Here is an 18,432-nt window from a genome sequence, read left to right on the forward strand (position 1 = left end):
ACCAAGCAATATTATAAACATATATATAGTCTTTTGTATTTTATCATCTCGGTTTTGCATGTTGTTTATCCCCTTGTTCTTTTGCTATTATTATTCATCAAGAGTATCTGTCTTGTGCTAATAAACTTGAGTTTTCATAGGCACTGCTCGAGTGCTACGGTATATAGGTATCTGTTATTGTTTACCTTAATTTGAATAACTTACAATTATGGTTTTTGACACATAAAGTTAAGATCTAGATTTCAACTTTCGTCTTTGGTTTTTATCCATAAAGTGAAGCGTGTATATATGTGTGGTTGAAAATAGGAATGCATAGTCGAGTCGTAGCAGCACATGTCTATATTGATTTTGAAGATTAATTGGTGGGTTTGTTATTGCCACACCTTTTCCACTTCTAGAAAAGGACAGAGGATTGCCGATGATAAGCATTTTATATTGACCTTTTGAAACTTTATCTAGTTGCTGGTGAGATAAGAGAACATTCCTTGTAAAAAAGTAACTAAAAACTGTTTCAGAATTTCTTCTTTTCACTTGAAGATCTTAGTTATTCTCAAAATCTCGGATCAAGATCAGAAAAGAAACCAATGAAACCCATGGAAATTCCAGCATCAGTCATCATGGTGTTAACAGGCATCCTGGTGATGTGTCGTTAATTTCCTGCTGGTTAATCAAATCACAAGTAGTGATACATTGAGTTTATGCAAGTGACCTGTTGATGAGATGCACAGCCTTTTTCTCTGTGAAACATGTGATTCTGTAACACTTTTTAATGCCGATCTGACAAACATGAGATATCCTTCTATTGTTTCTCTTATCTTCTATGTAATTTTCATCAGACAATATAATACTATTTCTAAATAAATATCAGTGTTAGTTTTGTTGAATTAAAAGTATTGTTTCAACTAGTCTAGTGGAAGACATGGGAATGACTGGATAATTAATGAAGTTGTATAAATGTACTAGAACTATGAGTTAAGGGCTACACTGACAACATGCATAAAGAAATACCACATAAAAAGACAGATCCAGATTGAGTCACTTAGTGAGAACCATATGTGGATTTTAGGTGTCATGTAGATTAACATAAAAAGTAATATACTAATTAATATGTGTACGTAAGGTCATCTGTATACTCTTTTGTCATCATAAGATTTAACCAATTGTCAGTGACAACACACATTATGTCTTAGTCACAGTTGTTGAGAAAGGATTGCAGATAAGAGATGTAAACTGGAATTTGAATTTAGTTATTACAGTTGCTTCAGATTACGGTACTTTTATGCCTCTTAACTGTCCCTTATTATAAGTTGCCTTTTTATGAAAACTCTTATAGTGGCACAATGATGTTACAGTGTTGAAATATTATTACTGCTACAATAAGCAAATTCTTGCTGTTTTGGAACAAGTTTAACATGAAAAAGAATAGGGATGAGCACAGTTTGGTTCAGCTCGGTTTTCGCCTAAAACTGAAATCGAATGAACATAAATTCTCGGTTTCTAGCTCCAAGGAACCATATTTTTTGGTTTTTCTTACAACCAGATTGGTTTTCTGCTCTCTTTTCCAGTTTTCCGGTTGAATTCAAGATCCATGGAAACACATGGAGTAGATAGTTATTGAATTTCACAATATATAACAACATTCTAGCAAATTATATCTAACAGGAGCTCATTGGAAACAAAGAGAATTTAAATAATTAATCAAGGAACTTGTAATTGATCGAGACCAAATCAGAAATGTTTGGGCATAAATATTTGTTTCTTCAAAACACAATAACAACTTCTGTAAAACATGGTATCTCTTGTTGCTTCTCAAAAGTAGCTAGGGAAGTACATGTGCGAGTTGGCACATGGATTGTCATGGACTAAAATAAATAAAGAGAACAAAAACCAGCAGAAAAACTCTTCTTAATTTCCTGTTCTAATAACAACTGTAGAGGCATCAAACTGCTCTTATAGCTGTATTAACTTAACTCTAACTCTATATTGTAAAATATTGATCGATACTTAATTTATATAAAACGTAATTCCTTAAACCCATATAGCGTTGGAGCTGAGGAGCAGTGGCACCAGCTGACCCTTGAGATGAAGGGTCATTATCTCGTTGGCACCCCCAATCAGCTGCTGCCCTATGAACACAGCTGGTACACTTGGCTTACACCCCATTCCCTTGAGTTCCTTCTCTAGTTGTTGTCCCCTTGGATGCTCATCTAGCTCGTAAACAGTTGGATTTGCTCCAAAACTAGTTATCAATGTCTTAATGGTATGGCACATGCAACAAGAGGTTTTGCTAAATATAACTACCGACCTTTCATTTGCCAACGCTATAACTGTCGCCATCTTGGGAACTTGTAGCAATAATTAACAGGCCAAATTTAGTGAATGAAAGTCTTAGTGACTGATAGCTAGAGGCTACAGGTATGAAACTTTAGGTTTGTTGTGAGTGAACTGAACTCTTGCTAATGCTATATATAGATAAGAAGTCGTGAAGTTCTTGGGTTGATGCTCTTACTTGACACTGAAAAGGAGAGATTCTGTTTTCATGAAATTACCATGGTATCATTCATGAGGCTTCACATCTGATTGATAACAAGTTGCTTATCCGTATATTGATATGCACGGAAGCTTACATTTTGAATGACATCCTTAACCTTGCTGCAGCCTTTAAATTCTATGCTGAAATTATTTATCAAAGGGCAGCATTGTAAATAAGTTTATGGACATAAATATTAGTCTATTCATATTTCTATCCAGAGAATCTGCTGAGGTGGAGGAAGATGCTTTTTAAATTCTAAATTGCGTAGACACACTATCTTTTTCATCACAAGATTTTGTATAATACGAAGAAGGTGAGAAGTACTCTCCAACTAAAGGATTGTTATCCACGCCACTTGATTAGTCTTATACATGATATGCACACATTTTTTTTTTCACATCAAGTGATTCGTTGTAAGTATGCTGTTTTGGCATTAAATGTTTGGCTATAACTTTGAATATAGCAATTGGTTGTGATGACATAAGTTAACCGAATCATGTTAATTCAAATGTCCATTTGTCTTGGTTGCATGTCATTAACTTATGAATAATATCAGAAAAAATGCATTTAATAGCTTTTCATAATAACCAAATAGAAACCGTTAATTTATCTGGGTGTGGTTTTGAAGTGAATAATTGTTGTTGAAGGACTTCAAAGATTTATAGTGATGGACAATGTTAAAAGCAGTTGGAGATCCTTGTGATTAATGGATATTTTAGTGATTTTAGGGAGCAGTCTGAGTGATTAGGAAGAATAAGGAGAAGGGGCTAATTTTTTCGTGAGATTCAGAATACAAATTGATGTAATCGACGAGTCACGTAGCATTAAACATTTGAATTTCTCTCTCCTGCGTATCCTAAACTAATCCTTAATATATCAATTGGTTGTGATGGAGTTTTAGATCATATAGTTTTTAAAAAATTTATTTACCATATAGGTATACTTTTAAACATATTTACCATATAAAGTTACTTAATATTTTATATTATTTTTTAGAACATGTGATGCTCTTTTTTTTTCTTCTTTCTTATGTGCATAGACCACAAAGTAAAGCTTGATATGCACTCTAAAGTCTAAACTTTCATTGTAACCAATTATTTATTTATTTAATATAATAATTTTTTTTAGCTTTTCTTTGCTTTTACTGTGTATTAATTGTTTTTTACGAACATCATTATATTTAACAAATCTTCTTATAAAAACCAAGAAATAACTTTTAAAATTTAAACGACAAAATTGCAAAAATGGTCCCTGTGGTATGCATTTTTTTGGGGTTTTAGTTCAAACAGTGACTTTTTTGGTTTCCTAGTCCTTTTAGGCTACTTTCATTGTAGAATTGGTCCCTGATAATCTTGAAAAGACTAGTTTGCCCTTTTAATTTGTTTTTTCCATTTACTTAAATATTTTTTTCTTTTATTTAATTATAAATGTTAAATGAAATCAAGAATGGGACCCACCTGCTCTCTCTCTCTCTCTCTCTCTCTCTCTCTCTCTCTCTCTCTCTCTTCGTTGATAAGGGCCACCAAACCCCCTCCCACATATTTCGCTATCAGATCAGTCAAGAGGTGGTCGGAAATAGCTCATCGCCACCGACTGTCTTCACCCTCATTCTATCCATTCCGTCGACCGAATCACCCAAACACCCCCTTTTCCTTTCTTGGTTGTTGCTCGTCTATTACAGTAACCCAAACACCCTTTTTCGCCATCTTCTGAACCACCGACTACAACGATCGTCTCCGTCTTCTTCCTTTTGCAAATCATCACCGGAGGACCGCTTCCTTCCACCCATTGACCATCACTGCTGCTGTTGAGACTCTCCGGTCCACCACCTGCTGCCGTCATTGATAAGCTCTCGTCGTCTCAGTCTCTTTATCTTCACCAACGCAATTTCAGTTGTGTGCTTCATTTCGTCGATTGAAGACAGCTGATAACGAATCGCAAAATTGCCTCTTCCTTTGAACTACAACTCACGATGGGCTCACTTTGATTTACAGAGAAACCTTAGTTGACTTAGGCGTTTCATCGATCACTTGGTATACGATGTTTAATCTCTCTCAGTTAACTCAACGAGATGATGGTTATGTTTGAGATTAATGATGGTGGAGTAGATGAGGGTTTAGTTGGTATAAGTAGCAGGGGAGTCACCTAGTTGGGGGAAACGATGATGAAGAAGAGGATGATGATGACAAACCTTTTTGGGAAGTAGAGGGAGTAAGGACGGTGGATCTTTTTATATATTCATCTTTTGAGTCAATCACAGATCAAGAAGAAAGGAACGTAAGTGTATTTCCCCCAAAGCTCCAACCAACGAGATTCGACAGATCAAGAAGAAAGGAACGAAGGCAGCTAACGGGAAGCTCCGGTGATGACTGAGAAATCACGAGGCAAGGACGGGCAACCGATCTATGGAGAGCCCTCCTTGGTTCATTTGCTCCCGCGCCAGTAGCAACACACGAAGAAGAAAGAGAGACAGGTGTTGGTGACTATCATCGCCGACAATGGTGGGGATAGGGGCTGCTCTAGTAGTTCCTCGTTGTTTCTTTCTTAATTCGACAGAAAACACAGCAGACAAAGGCAGCTCCGGTGACCGACAACCTCTTCCTTGGCCGGTGGTGAAAAAAAACGGGAAGTTTTGAAGGAATGTGTTCTACCCGATGAGAGAGAGAGAGAGAGAGAGAGAGAGAGAGAGATATGTGGGCCCAAATTAGTTATTTATTTTCTTTTTCTTTTAAATTAAATAAAAAAAAATATAAAAAATATATCAGTAAGGGCATTTTAGTCTTTTCAGTTTTCCGAGGGACCAAAATCACAAACAAACATGGTCAAAAGGACCACCAATCCAAAAAAGTCACTGTTTGGACTAAAACCCCAAAAAAATGCATACCACAGGGACTATTTTTGCAATTTTTTCAATTTAAACCAACCAACAATTTTTTAAAATTTAAACCAACAAACATCATTTTAAACTATGTGTGTCATCAATGCTAATCACCGGTCGACAATGTACAAACCCCTTAATAGAAGGGGAAAAAACCCAAAAAACACGTCAAAATTTCATGGGTTCTTCATTGGTTGAGCTCAAAACTAACCACTCGACTATAGTCTCCGGATTGAACTTTTGAACTGTGCATAGAATTTGGGTACAACATAATAAGATTCTTCCCAATTGCCAAACACTTGTTTAATTGCCTTTTATTTTCCGGTCCAAACCTTTTTGTATGATGGAATATAACCTAATTTATCGACTATTTCGGCTCTCAAAGCAGAAATACTAATTGAAGGTTGCTCTTTAATAAGATGTTTGGTTTCCTAGGTTATCAAGCTTCCATCTAGATTTCGATGGTCTTGAGAAATATTATCATGTAAACAAGTATGTCGACCGATATGCTTTGTAATTTCAGAATATCCACTTCGTTTTCGTTTGATTGCACGAACTTGCCATTTGCAACCAGATTGTAAATGTAACTTGCATCTTATGGTACATAGAGTTGGACGTGTCTCAACAACCTCAAACTGTTTATGTGTCTTAATACTATAAAGCTTGATAGCTCTAATAAGTTCTTTTTTATCCTTGAAAGAATCTTTTCCCAATCTCTTATGTAAAATCATTCTTGCTCACTAATTGTGACACAATCCAATTGTTATCCGTAGTTACATTTGTTTCCTCCATAGTAGTAAAAGTTGAAGGAACTTCAAAAGATTATTCATCATCTTTTTCTCTAATTCCATCTTCTTCTCCAATTTCATCTTTTTCTAACACATCATTTGCAACAACTTCTTTATCAATTGCTATTGCATTGCTTGCAATAGCAACTTGAGAGATTGAGTGGAAATTCTCATTGTGAACAATGTCTAATATAACATTACATCTACAATCAAATACATAAAAAAAACAGAATTTGAAAAGTGTGATTGAACATATTGAAATCAGAAATCAAACAACATCCTATCAAACAAACCAACCATGACAAATAGAAACCGATTTCACAAATATAGAAATCAAAAATCGAATTTCACACGAATCTAAACTAAAATCGAAGCAATTACAGCCTAAAATCGAATTTCACAAAATCTAATCAAACAGGAATCAATTTTACAAACATAGAAATCAAAAATCAAATTTCAAATGAATCTAACTAAAAATCGAAGCAATTACACTCTAACAAACACGTAACTGAAGCAATTACAGCCTAAAATCGAAGTTCTAATTAAAAACATACCTGGAAGGCTGAAGTCGCTGATTATGTCGCTGAGGTCGCCACCAGAGTTGCCGGCAGTGGTGTGTCGGAGATGATGCTCTTGCCGCCAGTCGTTGAAATCGATTGATCGGTTTTAGTAAGAAGTAAATTAGGGCATGGTTGTTTATTATTATTATTATTATTATTATTATTATTATTATTAAATTGCTAAATAACCCTGGTAAATAAGTTTAAAAGTATCCATTGGTAAAATAAGTTTTTTTAAAAACACTTATATGGTCAAAAACTCGTTGTGATGACATAAGTTAAACGAATCATGTTAATTCAAATGTCCATTTATCTTGGTTGGATGTCATTAACTTATGAGTAATATCAGAAAAACGCCTTTAATAGCTTTTCATAATAACCAAATAGAAACCGTTAATTTATCTTCGAATCAGTCGAGATACATCAAGAAGATTTTGAAAAATAGAAGGTTCAAAGGCATGTAATATACCCATCTAGATGCACGTTAAGCTTTATGGTAGTGATTATCCTAACTCTAAGACGAATAAAACCTATATGAGCAAGGTATCTTATGGGTTAAAGTGAACCAAGTTAAATAGACCTCATCGTACAAATGTAACCCTAATGTAGAAAGCATGTGCGATTGCTCTGCTATTATTAATAAAATATCTCTTGTTTGTCCGTAGACGTACGTAGCTCGATTTCTTTGATCGAGTGAATTCACGTTAAATTCTTATGGTATTTATTTTGATCTTGACATCTTTTGTTATCACTTATCATGTTTGTGTGTTTAAGTCCTTAATCCCAACAAAAATTACATGCAAGGATTGGCACATGCATACATTGTCATGGGCTTATAAAGAAAGAGAACAAAATCAGCAGAAAAGAAGGCCAACAAACTCGTCTTTCCTGCTATATATATAACGACCGTAAAAGCATCAAATTGCTCCTATAGTTGTATTCACATAACTCTAACTGTATACTGTAAAAGCTTGAACACGTTTCACTAAACCCATATTGCGTTAGACCTGAGAAGCAATGGCACCAGCTGACCCTTGAGATGAAGGGTCATTATCTCGTTGGCACCCCCAATCAACTGCTGCCCTATGAACACGGCTGGTACACTTGGCTTACACCCTAATCCTTTGAGTTCCTTCTCTAGTTGCTGTCCCTTTGGATGCTTATCGAGCTCATAAACAGTTGGGTTTGCTCCAAAACTACTTAATTATCAATGTCTGAATGGTATGGCACATGCAGCAAGAGGTTTTGCTGAATATAACCACTGACCTTTCATTCACCAAAGCTGTAACTGTGGCCATCTTGGGAACTTGTAGCTAAATTTAGATTTTGTTGTGGGTGAACTGAGCTCTTGCTAATGCTATATATAGATAATTATTTTTGAAGATTTTAGGTTGATGTGCTTACTTGACAATATTGAAAAGGAGAGATTCTTTTTTCCCTGAAAATTATACTACAGTACCGTTCATGAGCTTCACAACTAATTGATAACAAGTTGATTATCCGTAGATTGATATGCACGGCAGCCTCTTACATCTTGAATGACAACCTTACCCTTGATGCACCCTTTAACTTCTCTGCTGTGGAAGGGCAGTATCGTAATTATGTTTATGGCCATGAATATTTCATATTTTTCTTTTCTTATTTCTATCCCAAGCATCTGATGAGGCGTAAAAGATGCTTTTTAAATTGGGTAGACACCCTAGCTACCTTTCTTACTGTCAGATTCTATATATGTAAGGAAGAAGGTGAAAAGTGCCCAACCACCACGCAAGTGATGAGAAATTGAGCATTTAGAAAGAAGTTTGGTCTTGTTCATAGAAAATATCAATAATGAAACCACACAACAACCCAAACAAACACATAACATGGAGTATTTTACTTTACTTATTCGGTTTACAGTATAGATTTCCATCCACGTCACTTGAGTGGTCAACACCTGATATGTACAAAGATTGTTTCACAATAAGTGATTCGTTATGAGTATGCCTAGGGATGAGCAAAAGGACCGAACCGGCCGAAACCGGCCCGAACCGGACCGGAACCGGGAACCGGCTTCGGCCAAAATCAAGAACCGAACCGGCCCGGCGGTTCTACCGGTTCTTGTCGTGTCTTCAAATGTTGGAACCGGCCCTCGAAAAATAGCATCATACGGTTCCGGTTTTTACCGATTCTACCGGTTTTTGTCGGTTCTACCGGTTCCGGTTCCAAAAATCCACAAAAATAACGTCCTGGTCCCGGCCCGACCGGTTCCATCGGGTTCCGGTTCCGGCCGGTTCCCCGGTCCATATGCTCATCCCTAAGTCTGCTTGTTTAAGCATCAAATGTTTTGGTTATAATTTTGAATATAACAGTTGGTTGTGATGACATAAGTTACCAGAATCATGTCGATTCAGGTGTTCCTTTAATTTGGCTGCAGTTCATGAACGTACGAATAAAATGATCAGGAACCCCACCTTTAATAGAAGATTAATAGCTTGCATCCTATTTTCATAACCAATTAGAAACGGGTAATTTGTTTTAGGACTTGTGCCATTCAAGTAAGAGGAAGGGACGTTTTAGCTCATATAAAGATCTCTAATGCGTTTTTTAACTCGTCAAATGGTGTGTAGGATATTGCAAATATATATATACATATATATATATATATATATATATATATATATATATATATATATATATATATATATATATATATATATATATATATATATATATATATATATATATATATATATATATATATATATATAATACAGTTTGCTTGTGTGTTTCCTGTGCTAGAGTTACCCTCTCTTTCTCTCTCACTTTTCTATTCTGGGTGTATTTGGTCTCAAGCTAAAAGAATGTAGTGGAAGTTAAGCTTATTCCTTTCACCCTCTCATTACGTCCCTTGTTTGTCAATGGTGATAAAATAAGAATCTTATGTCCAATACAGTACATAAGAATCCGGTATTAGATAGTGACATCTTTTTGCAGCCTTAAGAAGGAAAGAATAATTTGGATATGTCATAATGGTCTAGAGGGAAGAATTTGCATAACTGGCTCAAAACAAACCCGAAGGGTCAGTTTTAGTGTATTGATACACTACCACATTTTGGTGTCATACTGAAAAGCCTAAGCTTAATTACATGTTAATATACTTCTTAACTTAATTGGCTGCATTTCTTTAAATAGATCTATTTGGAGGCAAATGTCTTAAAAACTTAAACTGTTAGCATTGTTTGCTTACTGTATTCTAGAAGAAGCAGAATATTATGTTGTCATATGTAGGGATGTAGGGATGTAGGGATGGAGCATATATCATAATGGGCATATGTAAGGCCACGTCTTTGTATATATCTGGATATGTGGCTGTTTAACATCGAGTCTTGGCATCCAATAGGCTATCCTTTTTTCCTCATTTCATTCTCTTACTTCATTTATGTAAATTGGAAAATGCCGAGGATCATTTGTACACTTGGTGTGATGTTGCATTTAATTATGCTTGAGCACTAGATGGGAAAATCACATAGGAAAAGACATTTCAGGAATAATATATACATCATATTATGCTTACACCAATAATGCATGCCAGCATGGCAACTCCTTTTCACAATTTGATTGCCTCAAAATTAATGTTCTGTAATCTGTCGTTTCATTCTTTACTCTTTGTTACACGTTGACATGGCCATGTGAAATGAGGTTTCAACTCAACTCAGTGTGCTTGACTTGGGTAGGTTCATTTGCTTGTACTCCTTTTACTTTGTTCCATTTAATATCTAGGCACAATGCATCATATTCTGGTGTAATTATGCGTCAACTCATGGGGTTTCCTTTTCGGTGTTAAATATTAACTGCCATGATCAGAGGGATTTTTTTTTTTTTCTAGCGGACCAAGTTTTTAAAAGAACGAGTCAACCAATTAGTTAGCATGACAGGATACAAACTAAAGAAGTGTATTTTTAAAAGCATGTTTTTTAAAGCTTTAAAAGGTCACTTATGGATTGATACAAGTGAACAATACCCGATCCTTGTGATGCACTAATAGATAATGACTTATCTAGAAGAATCGTTGGCTCAATGTGATTGGCCATGCATCTCTTTTATGTAGTGAACGTTTCACAAATTCTCATATGTGATTCTTAAATAGTAATCGTCATCCAGAATAAGGAAATAGAAGCTTTTATGCCCGAGAGATTCTATCGGATAGTGATTGCATAATTAAAGTTTTTAATTCTACTTGTTGCTATTTTGTTGGTGAACAAGATCAGACCCACTCCCAGGTACACTCGAGTTTAGGGATGAGCATATGGACCGGGGAACCGGCCGGAACCGGTACTGGAACCGGAACCGGCACCGGAACCGGAACCCGATGGAACCGGTCGGGCCGGGACCGGGACGTTATTTTTGTGGATTTTTGGAACCGGGAACCGGTAGGAACCGGAACCGATTTAACCGGAACCGGTAGAACCGGCAAAAACCGGTAGAACCGGCAAAAACCGGAACCATATGATGCTATTTTTCAAGGAGCGGTTCCAACATTTGAAGACACGACAAGAACCGGTAGGAACCGGGAACCGGTAGAACCGGAACCGGTAGAACCGCCGGGCCGGTTCGGTTCTTGATTTTGGCCGAAGCCGGTTCCCCGGTCCGGTCCGGTTCGGGCCGGTTCCGGCCGGTTCGGTCCTTTTGCTCATCCCTACTCGAGTTTTTGACCATAAGGTTATTGAAGAAAATATTTATCATTTTACTATATTTTGAAAAATGTTTACCGTACTAGTATTGTTTTCATTTTTCTTTACTTTTTAGCTTTTTTAATAGTTTTTTATTTTAAATATCCAATTTTTGTTCTCTTTTTCTCTTTTATTTTCCCTTTTATACTATTTTGTTATTTTTTATATAACAGTTTTTATTTTATTTTTTTCTTTTTCTACTGTTTTTTTAATAACAATTTTTTTATGTTATTTATTTATTTTTTATTTTTTATTTTAAATATTCATTTTTCTTATATAAACCTTTACCTATCAAATATTAGCCATCGTAAATTAACTTAATATATATTTTAAGGTGCAAAAACTCCAACATTACACCTACAATATTTTTAAAGTAAAAAAATAAAAAATAAAAAAACTCTCTGTTTGTTACAAAAAAACACCACAGTTAAAAAAAAACTCAAACAATATTTGTCACAAAAATTAAAAAAAAATAACATCACCTTTTGATTGATAAATTATTTTATAATATATCAAAAATAAAATAAATTTTCAAATCACAAAGAAAATATTATAATATTCAATATCATTCGTTCAAAACAATTATCCCAAAACTATACTTGAATATAAAGATAAATGAAAAAAAATTCAAAACTTTATAATAAGGAGGCTTAATATCATTTCAATACGCATTGTATATAACTATATATAGTGACCATAATTCTTGTTGATCCATTTATATGAATATTGCTAGTTAAACTCATTACCAATGTCGATTTGGACAATTATTTGGTTCGCATAGATAGATTTTGTTGTTGATATGGATTTTTAAATTATTATTTGTATATAATTAAACCATCTAAAATGTTAAAATTTGGTAACTTCAAAACTTCGTAATTACTTGCTGTAGTTTTGAATCTTTTGATCAAACAAACATATGCTGATCGAGAAACAATAAAAATGCACTAATTTGTTTAATTGTGGTGTTTTTTTAACAAACAATAAGTTTAATGTTAGAATTTTTGTACCTTAAAATATATTGTACGATTTACGATGGCTAAAATTTGATGATTAAAGGTTTGTATAAAAAAATAGGTTTTTAAAATAAAAAACATAAAAAAATGTTATTTAATAAGAAAAATAGTAAAAAATAACTTTTATTTTAAAAAAATAACAAAATAGTAAAAGGGTAAAATAAAAGAGAAAAAGGAAAAAAAAAATAGGATAGTTAAAATAAAAAAACCATTAATAAAAGCTGAAAAGTAAAGAAAAATAAAAATAATCCTAATATGGTAAATATTTTTCAAATTATACTAAAATGGTAAATATTTTCTTCAATCACACTATTATAGTCAAAAACTCAAGTACACTCTGCAGAGTCCCATAACTTTAAACAATAAATTGTCAATAAGTGACGCGTTTTTTTAACAAAACCAGTCAGGTAGGATCCTGAGATTAATTAAAAACAGTAGTATCCACTAAAATAGTTACGTTACAAATTGGTTTACCTTCTGATACCAACCGTGTTAGATCCCGAAAAGTAATAACAATCTAAAGAAAAAACTACTTATTATTAAAAGAAATTTGTATTTACGAAGGAGGGAAAATACAACTATAACTAGGAAAGTTATTTAAGTTTTACCTAGCTAAGGCTAAGTAATGACCCAAAACAAAAATAAGGTCAATAATTCCCTCAAACTCACAATACAACAACAATAATCATTGAGAGTTTGTTAGACAAAAAATAAACTCGAGAAGCAAACAAAGGCATTGTAAACATATAGCAATCTGCAAGGATGAGGAAACATGTGACAAAAAGATACTCCTATGTTGAAATGATGACGAGTGAAATGACAATCAATCTTAATATGTTTCATCTACTCATGAAAATCCGAATTCTTGACAATTAGTATCGTGTTGTTGTTAGCACAATGCAAGGGGTTGGCTGAGAAATGTCAACACCCATGTCTGCAAGAAGCCAACATAGCCAAAAAAAAGATCTCACAAGTGGTGACAACTATAGCTTGATTCGATATTCACCCTATGTTGAAGATCAAGAGACAACATCTTGTTTCTTACTCTTCTATGGAATCAACGAATCTCCAAAAATTATACGAAAGCCAATGGTGGATTTACGATTATGAGGATCACTATCTCATTCAGCATCACTATAAGCACACAACTCAAGATAGGACGAGGAAGGAAACACAAGGTTGTGAAACCGAGTTCCCGAGAGATATCTCAAGATACAAAGACAACTCCCTAATGAACAGTAGAATGAGCGGTAACAAACTGGCTAACCACACAAACTACATGATCTATATATGGTCGAGTAATAATAAGATAAATAAAACTCCCCATAATGGTTTGAGATAGTCTCGGACCTGATAAGGGGACACTTTCAATTAGAGAATGCCTCAAATTAGTCTCTAAGGGTATCAACGGTCTTATTGTCAGAGAGACTTACACATTCAAACATATCAGAAATATACTTTGTTCGAGACAAAAGATAGCCCTTTGGAGATTAAACAACTTCAATCCATAACAAATAACGCATTAAGCCTAAGTCTTTTATAGTAAAACGATCATGCTTCAAAGATTCTATGGTTCGTTTCATGATGAGTCAAGTTTCGCTTCCAATTTCATTATAGGGGTATGCCTTAGAAACAGTCGCCCATAACCTCAATCTTGTTCCAACTAAGAAAGTTGTCAAGACATCTCATGAAATGGACAGGGAAACCTCCCTCACTTGCACATATCAAGGTCTGGGGTTGTGAGGTTCTCGTTAGGCGAGAAACCTCAAACAAACTTGAACCCATAGCCGAGAAGTGTTTTTTCATTGTTTATCTAGAAAAAAATCCTTTGGGTACTTTTTTTATAGACCCAATGACAACGTGGTCTTTGTAGCTCGAATAGGAGTCTTTCGCGAGAGAGGGAGAGCTCATTTCCAAAGAGGGTAGTGGGAGCTCGATTGATCTTGAAGAGATTCGAGATTTATCTGATGAAGCAAATTTTGAAGATACTAACTCTCAACCTGAGAATGAAATTGTTGAGCCAATTAACAATTTGTTGCCCCTTCGTCGGTCCTGTAGGTTTAGCATGACACCTTCGTTTAATGGTTTCTATATAACTGCAGAAGGTGATACATTTATCAGTGATGCAACACTGGTAAATTTGGATGAGCCTGCTAACTACAAGGAGGTGATGGCAGGCCCTGAGGCTACTAAGTGGAAAGAAGCAATGGATAGCAAGATCCAATCCATGTATGATAACCAAGTGTGGACCTTGGTTGATCAACCACCTGGTCGAAAGACTATGAGGTGTAAATGGATTCAAGAAGTAGACTGACATGGATGGTAATGTACAGACTTACAAAACTAGGTTGGTTGCAAAAGGCTTTACTTAAACCCAATGGATTGACTATCATGTAACTTTCTCACCAGTTGCCAATATTAAGTCAATTAGGGTAATGCATGCCATTGTTGCTCACTATGACTATGAAGTATCGCCAATGGATATCAAAACTGATTTCCTTAAAATGGGAAACTGGCTGAGGATGTTTACATGGCTCTACTAGAAGGTTTTGTGCATACCAAACTCCCTAATAAGGTGTATAAGCTTGAGAAGTCCATCTATAGACTGAAACAAGCATCTCGTAGCTGGAATCTTTGCTTCCATGAAAAGGTCACAGAGTTTGGATTTTCTAGAAGTGAAGATGAATCTTGCGTGTATGTCAAAGCTAGAGGGAACATAGTAACTTTTCTAGTTTTGTATGTGGATGATATACTCCTACTAGGAAACAGTGTTCCAACCGTGCAAGAAGTCAAGTCTTGGCTTGGAAAATGTTTCGCTATGAAGGATCTAGGAAAAGCTACATATATTCTTGGTATAAGAATATAAAGGAATAGGTGGGAACAATTATTAGGATTAAGTCAGAATAAATTCTTGGATAAAGTATTGAAAAGATTCAATATGGAAAATTCCATGAAGGGATACTTACCCATGCATCATATTGTAAAGTTTAGCAAGACTCAATGTCCCAGTAGTGATAAGGAAATAGATACTACGAGTCGGATTCCATATGCTTTGGCTACAGGATCAATCATGTACGTTATGATATGTACTCGATTTGATGTGGGTTATGCTTTGAGCATGGTTAGCAGATATCAAGGAAATCCTGGTTTAGCTCATTGGACGGCAGTGAAGAACATTCTTAAGTATTTGCAAAAAATGAAAGATATGATCTTAGTTTTTTTAACATCCTGTTTAAAATAAGATAAATAAAATAAAATTAGTAAATAAATAAATAAATAAATAATAAACTCTAACACCCCGAGATGAATTTTTATATTTTTATGTTATCCCTAAATCTATAATAATTTATCAGAATATTAGCGCAAGGAGTTAAATGTTATAAATTATGGAAATCGGGGGGTTAAAGTGTAAGTTTCAGACTAGTTGTGAATAGATTTGTGGAATTTGGGGGTTGTTTGGTAACTTTTGGACTTGAATTGAAAGGACTTTTGGAAGCAGGGGCTATAGAGTAAATTATGGATTTAGTTTGAAAATGAATTGAGAAGGAGGGAATGAAAGTGTAAGAAAGGGACTAATGTTTGAAGAGAGACGAGACTTAAACCTGTTCCCCCTCCACCCTCTTGCTACCCGGTTGAACCCACATAAACCCTAACCCTAATATATTCTCAGCCGCCACCTTATCCCTCCATATCTCCAACCGTCGCCATCACCTGTGTTGCCGTCGTGAACCACTGTCGCTGATCTCGTTGCCAACGAAGACGAAGATTGACGTTTGGAAGCCGTGATAGTGGGGAAGTAGGAAGAAAGGAAGCTCGTGTTGTTGTTGCTGTTGTTCTCTGTTAGGGGTCGCACAACCTTTTTCTTCTCCGTTTCCTTTTGTTTCTACATCGCCTCCATCGCCACTCCATGCGACTATCATTTTGCTGCAACCTCCAGTTGTCGTCCTCCTCCAAGAGCGAGGTTGGTTGTGTTCGTGTTTTGTGAGTGTGGGTGTGTGTGTGTTGCTATTGTGGTAAGTTGGAGAGGCTTTTATGTGTGTTTTGTTGGATAGAAAAACGAAGAGAACCACCATGGCAGCCAACCATGGTGGCTGTTACCATTTTGCCGACACTAGCCACCACCTTGGGTGGCTGTGTGCATATGTGTAACATCCCAAAAATCATGACCAAAAATTTCATTTTTAATTATTAATAAAACCATCGTTATCAAACCATTCCATAAAAACATGAGTCAAAGTATTTCAAAACATTATTATCATAGTTTCCAAATCAAAACATCAGAGTAAACATCCCATGCTATACATCATGGTGTGTGCAATGCAGTCATCCCGAGCTATTCTCTTTACAATTGGAAGTACCTGAAACCAAAACTAAAAATCGTAAACACGAATCTTAGTGAGTCTCCCTAAACTACCACATACCATACAGATAATCACATAAACTGGGCCCCCGTCCCTTCATCGGGCGCCGCCCGGCATCAGACAGTGTCCGACATCAGGCCCCGCCTGGCATCGAGCCCCACTCGGTATATAGATTTGTTTCTCCCAGACCCCGTCTATCACTGGGTCTCGTCGGCTGTACATAAGCAAACAATATCATATAATCATGCTAGCATATAAAGAATCATACATAATACTATATGTTCCAATCCTAAGGCCTCGCATATCATGGTCCCCGCCCTACTCCGCTAATGATGAGATATGGAATCCTATCCACACTCAGCTAGTGATGAGATACATGACCCTGCCCACACTCACCTCCCTACCAGACACATACAAGTATCACAAAGACATCAAGTATAACTAAACATGCACATAGTAATCGGGTACCACCCGACATCGAACCGTAGTCCGGAATCATATATATAAACATTCCTCGGACATCGCCCTACATTGGACCGTAATCCGGAAATCATACAGACATTCCTCGGGCATCACCCGACATCGGATCATAATCCGGAAACATACAAATACAGACACATGCAAGAATCAAGAAGACATCAAGCATACCAACATTCCTCCTGTACCGCTCGAAATTGGAGTGTAATCCAAAAACACATAACATAAATACGGGCCAACATTGGTGCCATCGACCCGTTCAAATAGGAGGAAACTCACCTCACAAAGTTGGATCTCACGGATAATCCTCTTGCTGCTAGTTGGTAGATCCTCGAACTACTAATCTCTCGACTCCCCGAGCTACTACTCATCACATAAACTAGTTAAGTTCGGGATTCTCATAACTTAACCATAAGTCCTCACTGGGGTAAAAGACCATTCTACTCCTCATATACTCTTGCCCCAAAATGAACTCTGCTAAACTCTTGGCCCAAATAGATAAACACTCGTACAAGGCCCAATACATGGTCAATTTCTAATTAGGCCCAATCCCTTCACATGGGCCTCAATCTATGGCCAAATAATGCTTATCTAGTCTAAAGGTTCAATTCCAGATAGCCCACTAAGTCCCAAGGTACCAGCCCATGGAAATGGCCCAAACCGAGGACCAAACAACGCAAAGCCCAAATCCGATGAGTATGCAGGGTGTACTCCTCTGTATGCTAAGCTTACAGGTTGTATGGCTTGTACGTTGTGCGTACATGCTTGTACGCCCCAATGTACTGCTCTGTTAAGCCATTTATACCATTAAGCACTTAATACTTTATTCCAGAGGCTAATATCACAGATCTAAGTCCTCTTCAATGTCTTAATCCATAAAGTCACTAACTTTGTGACTTTACTTGACCCAAAGGAACCCACACTCAAAGTATACCAATCTACTTCCATGAAAATGGCCATAACTAAAGCATGGACGGATTTTAATCCCAAAGATGACATCTTTACGATTCAATGACCCAAATAACACTGAGAATGGAAATTCTAAGCTTCATAAACTACAAGGGCTCGTAACACTTCTTTAATGGGACCAAAAGGCTCCATAAAGCCATA

General features: G+C 35.9%; 1 protein-coding gene and 1 pseudogene across 1 annotated transcript; both read right to left on the reverse strand.

Moving 5' to 3' along the window:
• Nucleotides 1-1,726: 1,726 nt before the first annotated feature.
• On the reverse strand, nucleotides 1,727-2,486 carry LOC111910821 (monothiol glutaredoxin-S6). Its single transcript, XM_023906638.3, has one exon. It carries the CDS (start codon nucleotides 2,335-2,337, stop codon nucleotides 2,029-2,031), a length of 309 nt encoding a protein of 102 aa, XP_023762406.1. The 5' UTR covers nucleotides 2,338-2,486; the 3' UTR covers nucleotides 1,727-2,028.
• Nucleotides 2,487-7,532: 5,046 nt separating this feature from the next.
• Nucleotides 7,533-8,057, reverse strand: LOC111910811 (monothiol glutaredoxin-S6-like; annotated as a pseudogene).
• Between the last annotated feature and the right edge of the window lie 10,375 nt (nucleotides 8,058-18,432).

This window comes from Lactuca sativa, chromosome 9, assembly GCF_002870075.4.
Source record: "Lactuca sativa cultivar Salinas chromosome 9, Lsat_Salinas_v11, whole genome shotgun sequence".
In the NCBI taxonomy this organism is placed as follows: domain Eukaryota; kingdom Viridiplantae; phylum Streptophyta; class Magnoliopsida; order Asterales; family Asteraceae; genus Lactuca; species Lactuca sativa.

Bases quoted from the DNA above. Each gene is read 5' to 3' on its own strand.
- LOC111910821 (XM_023906638.3), bottom strand. From the start codon at position 2,337: ATGGCGACAGTTATAGCGTTGGCAAATGAAAGGTCGGTAGTTATATTT.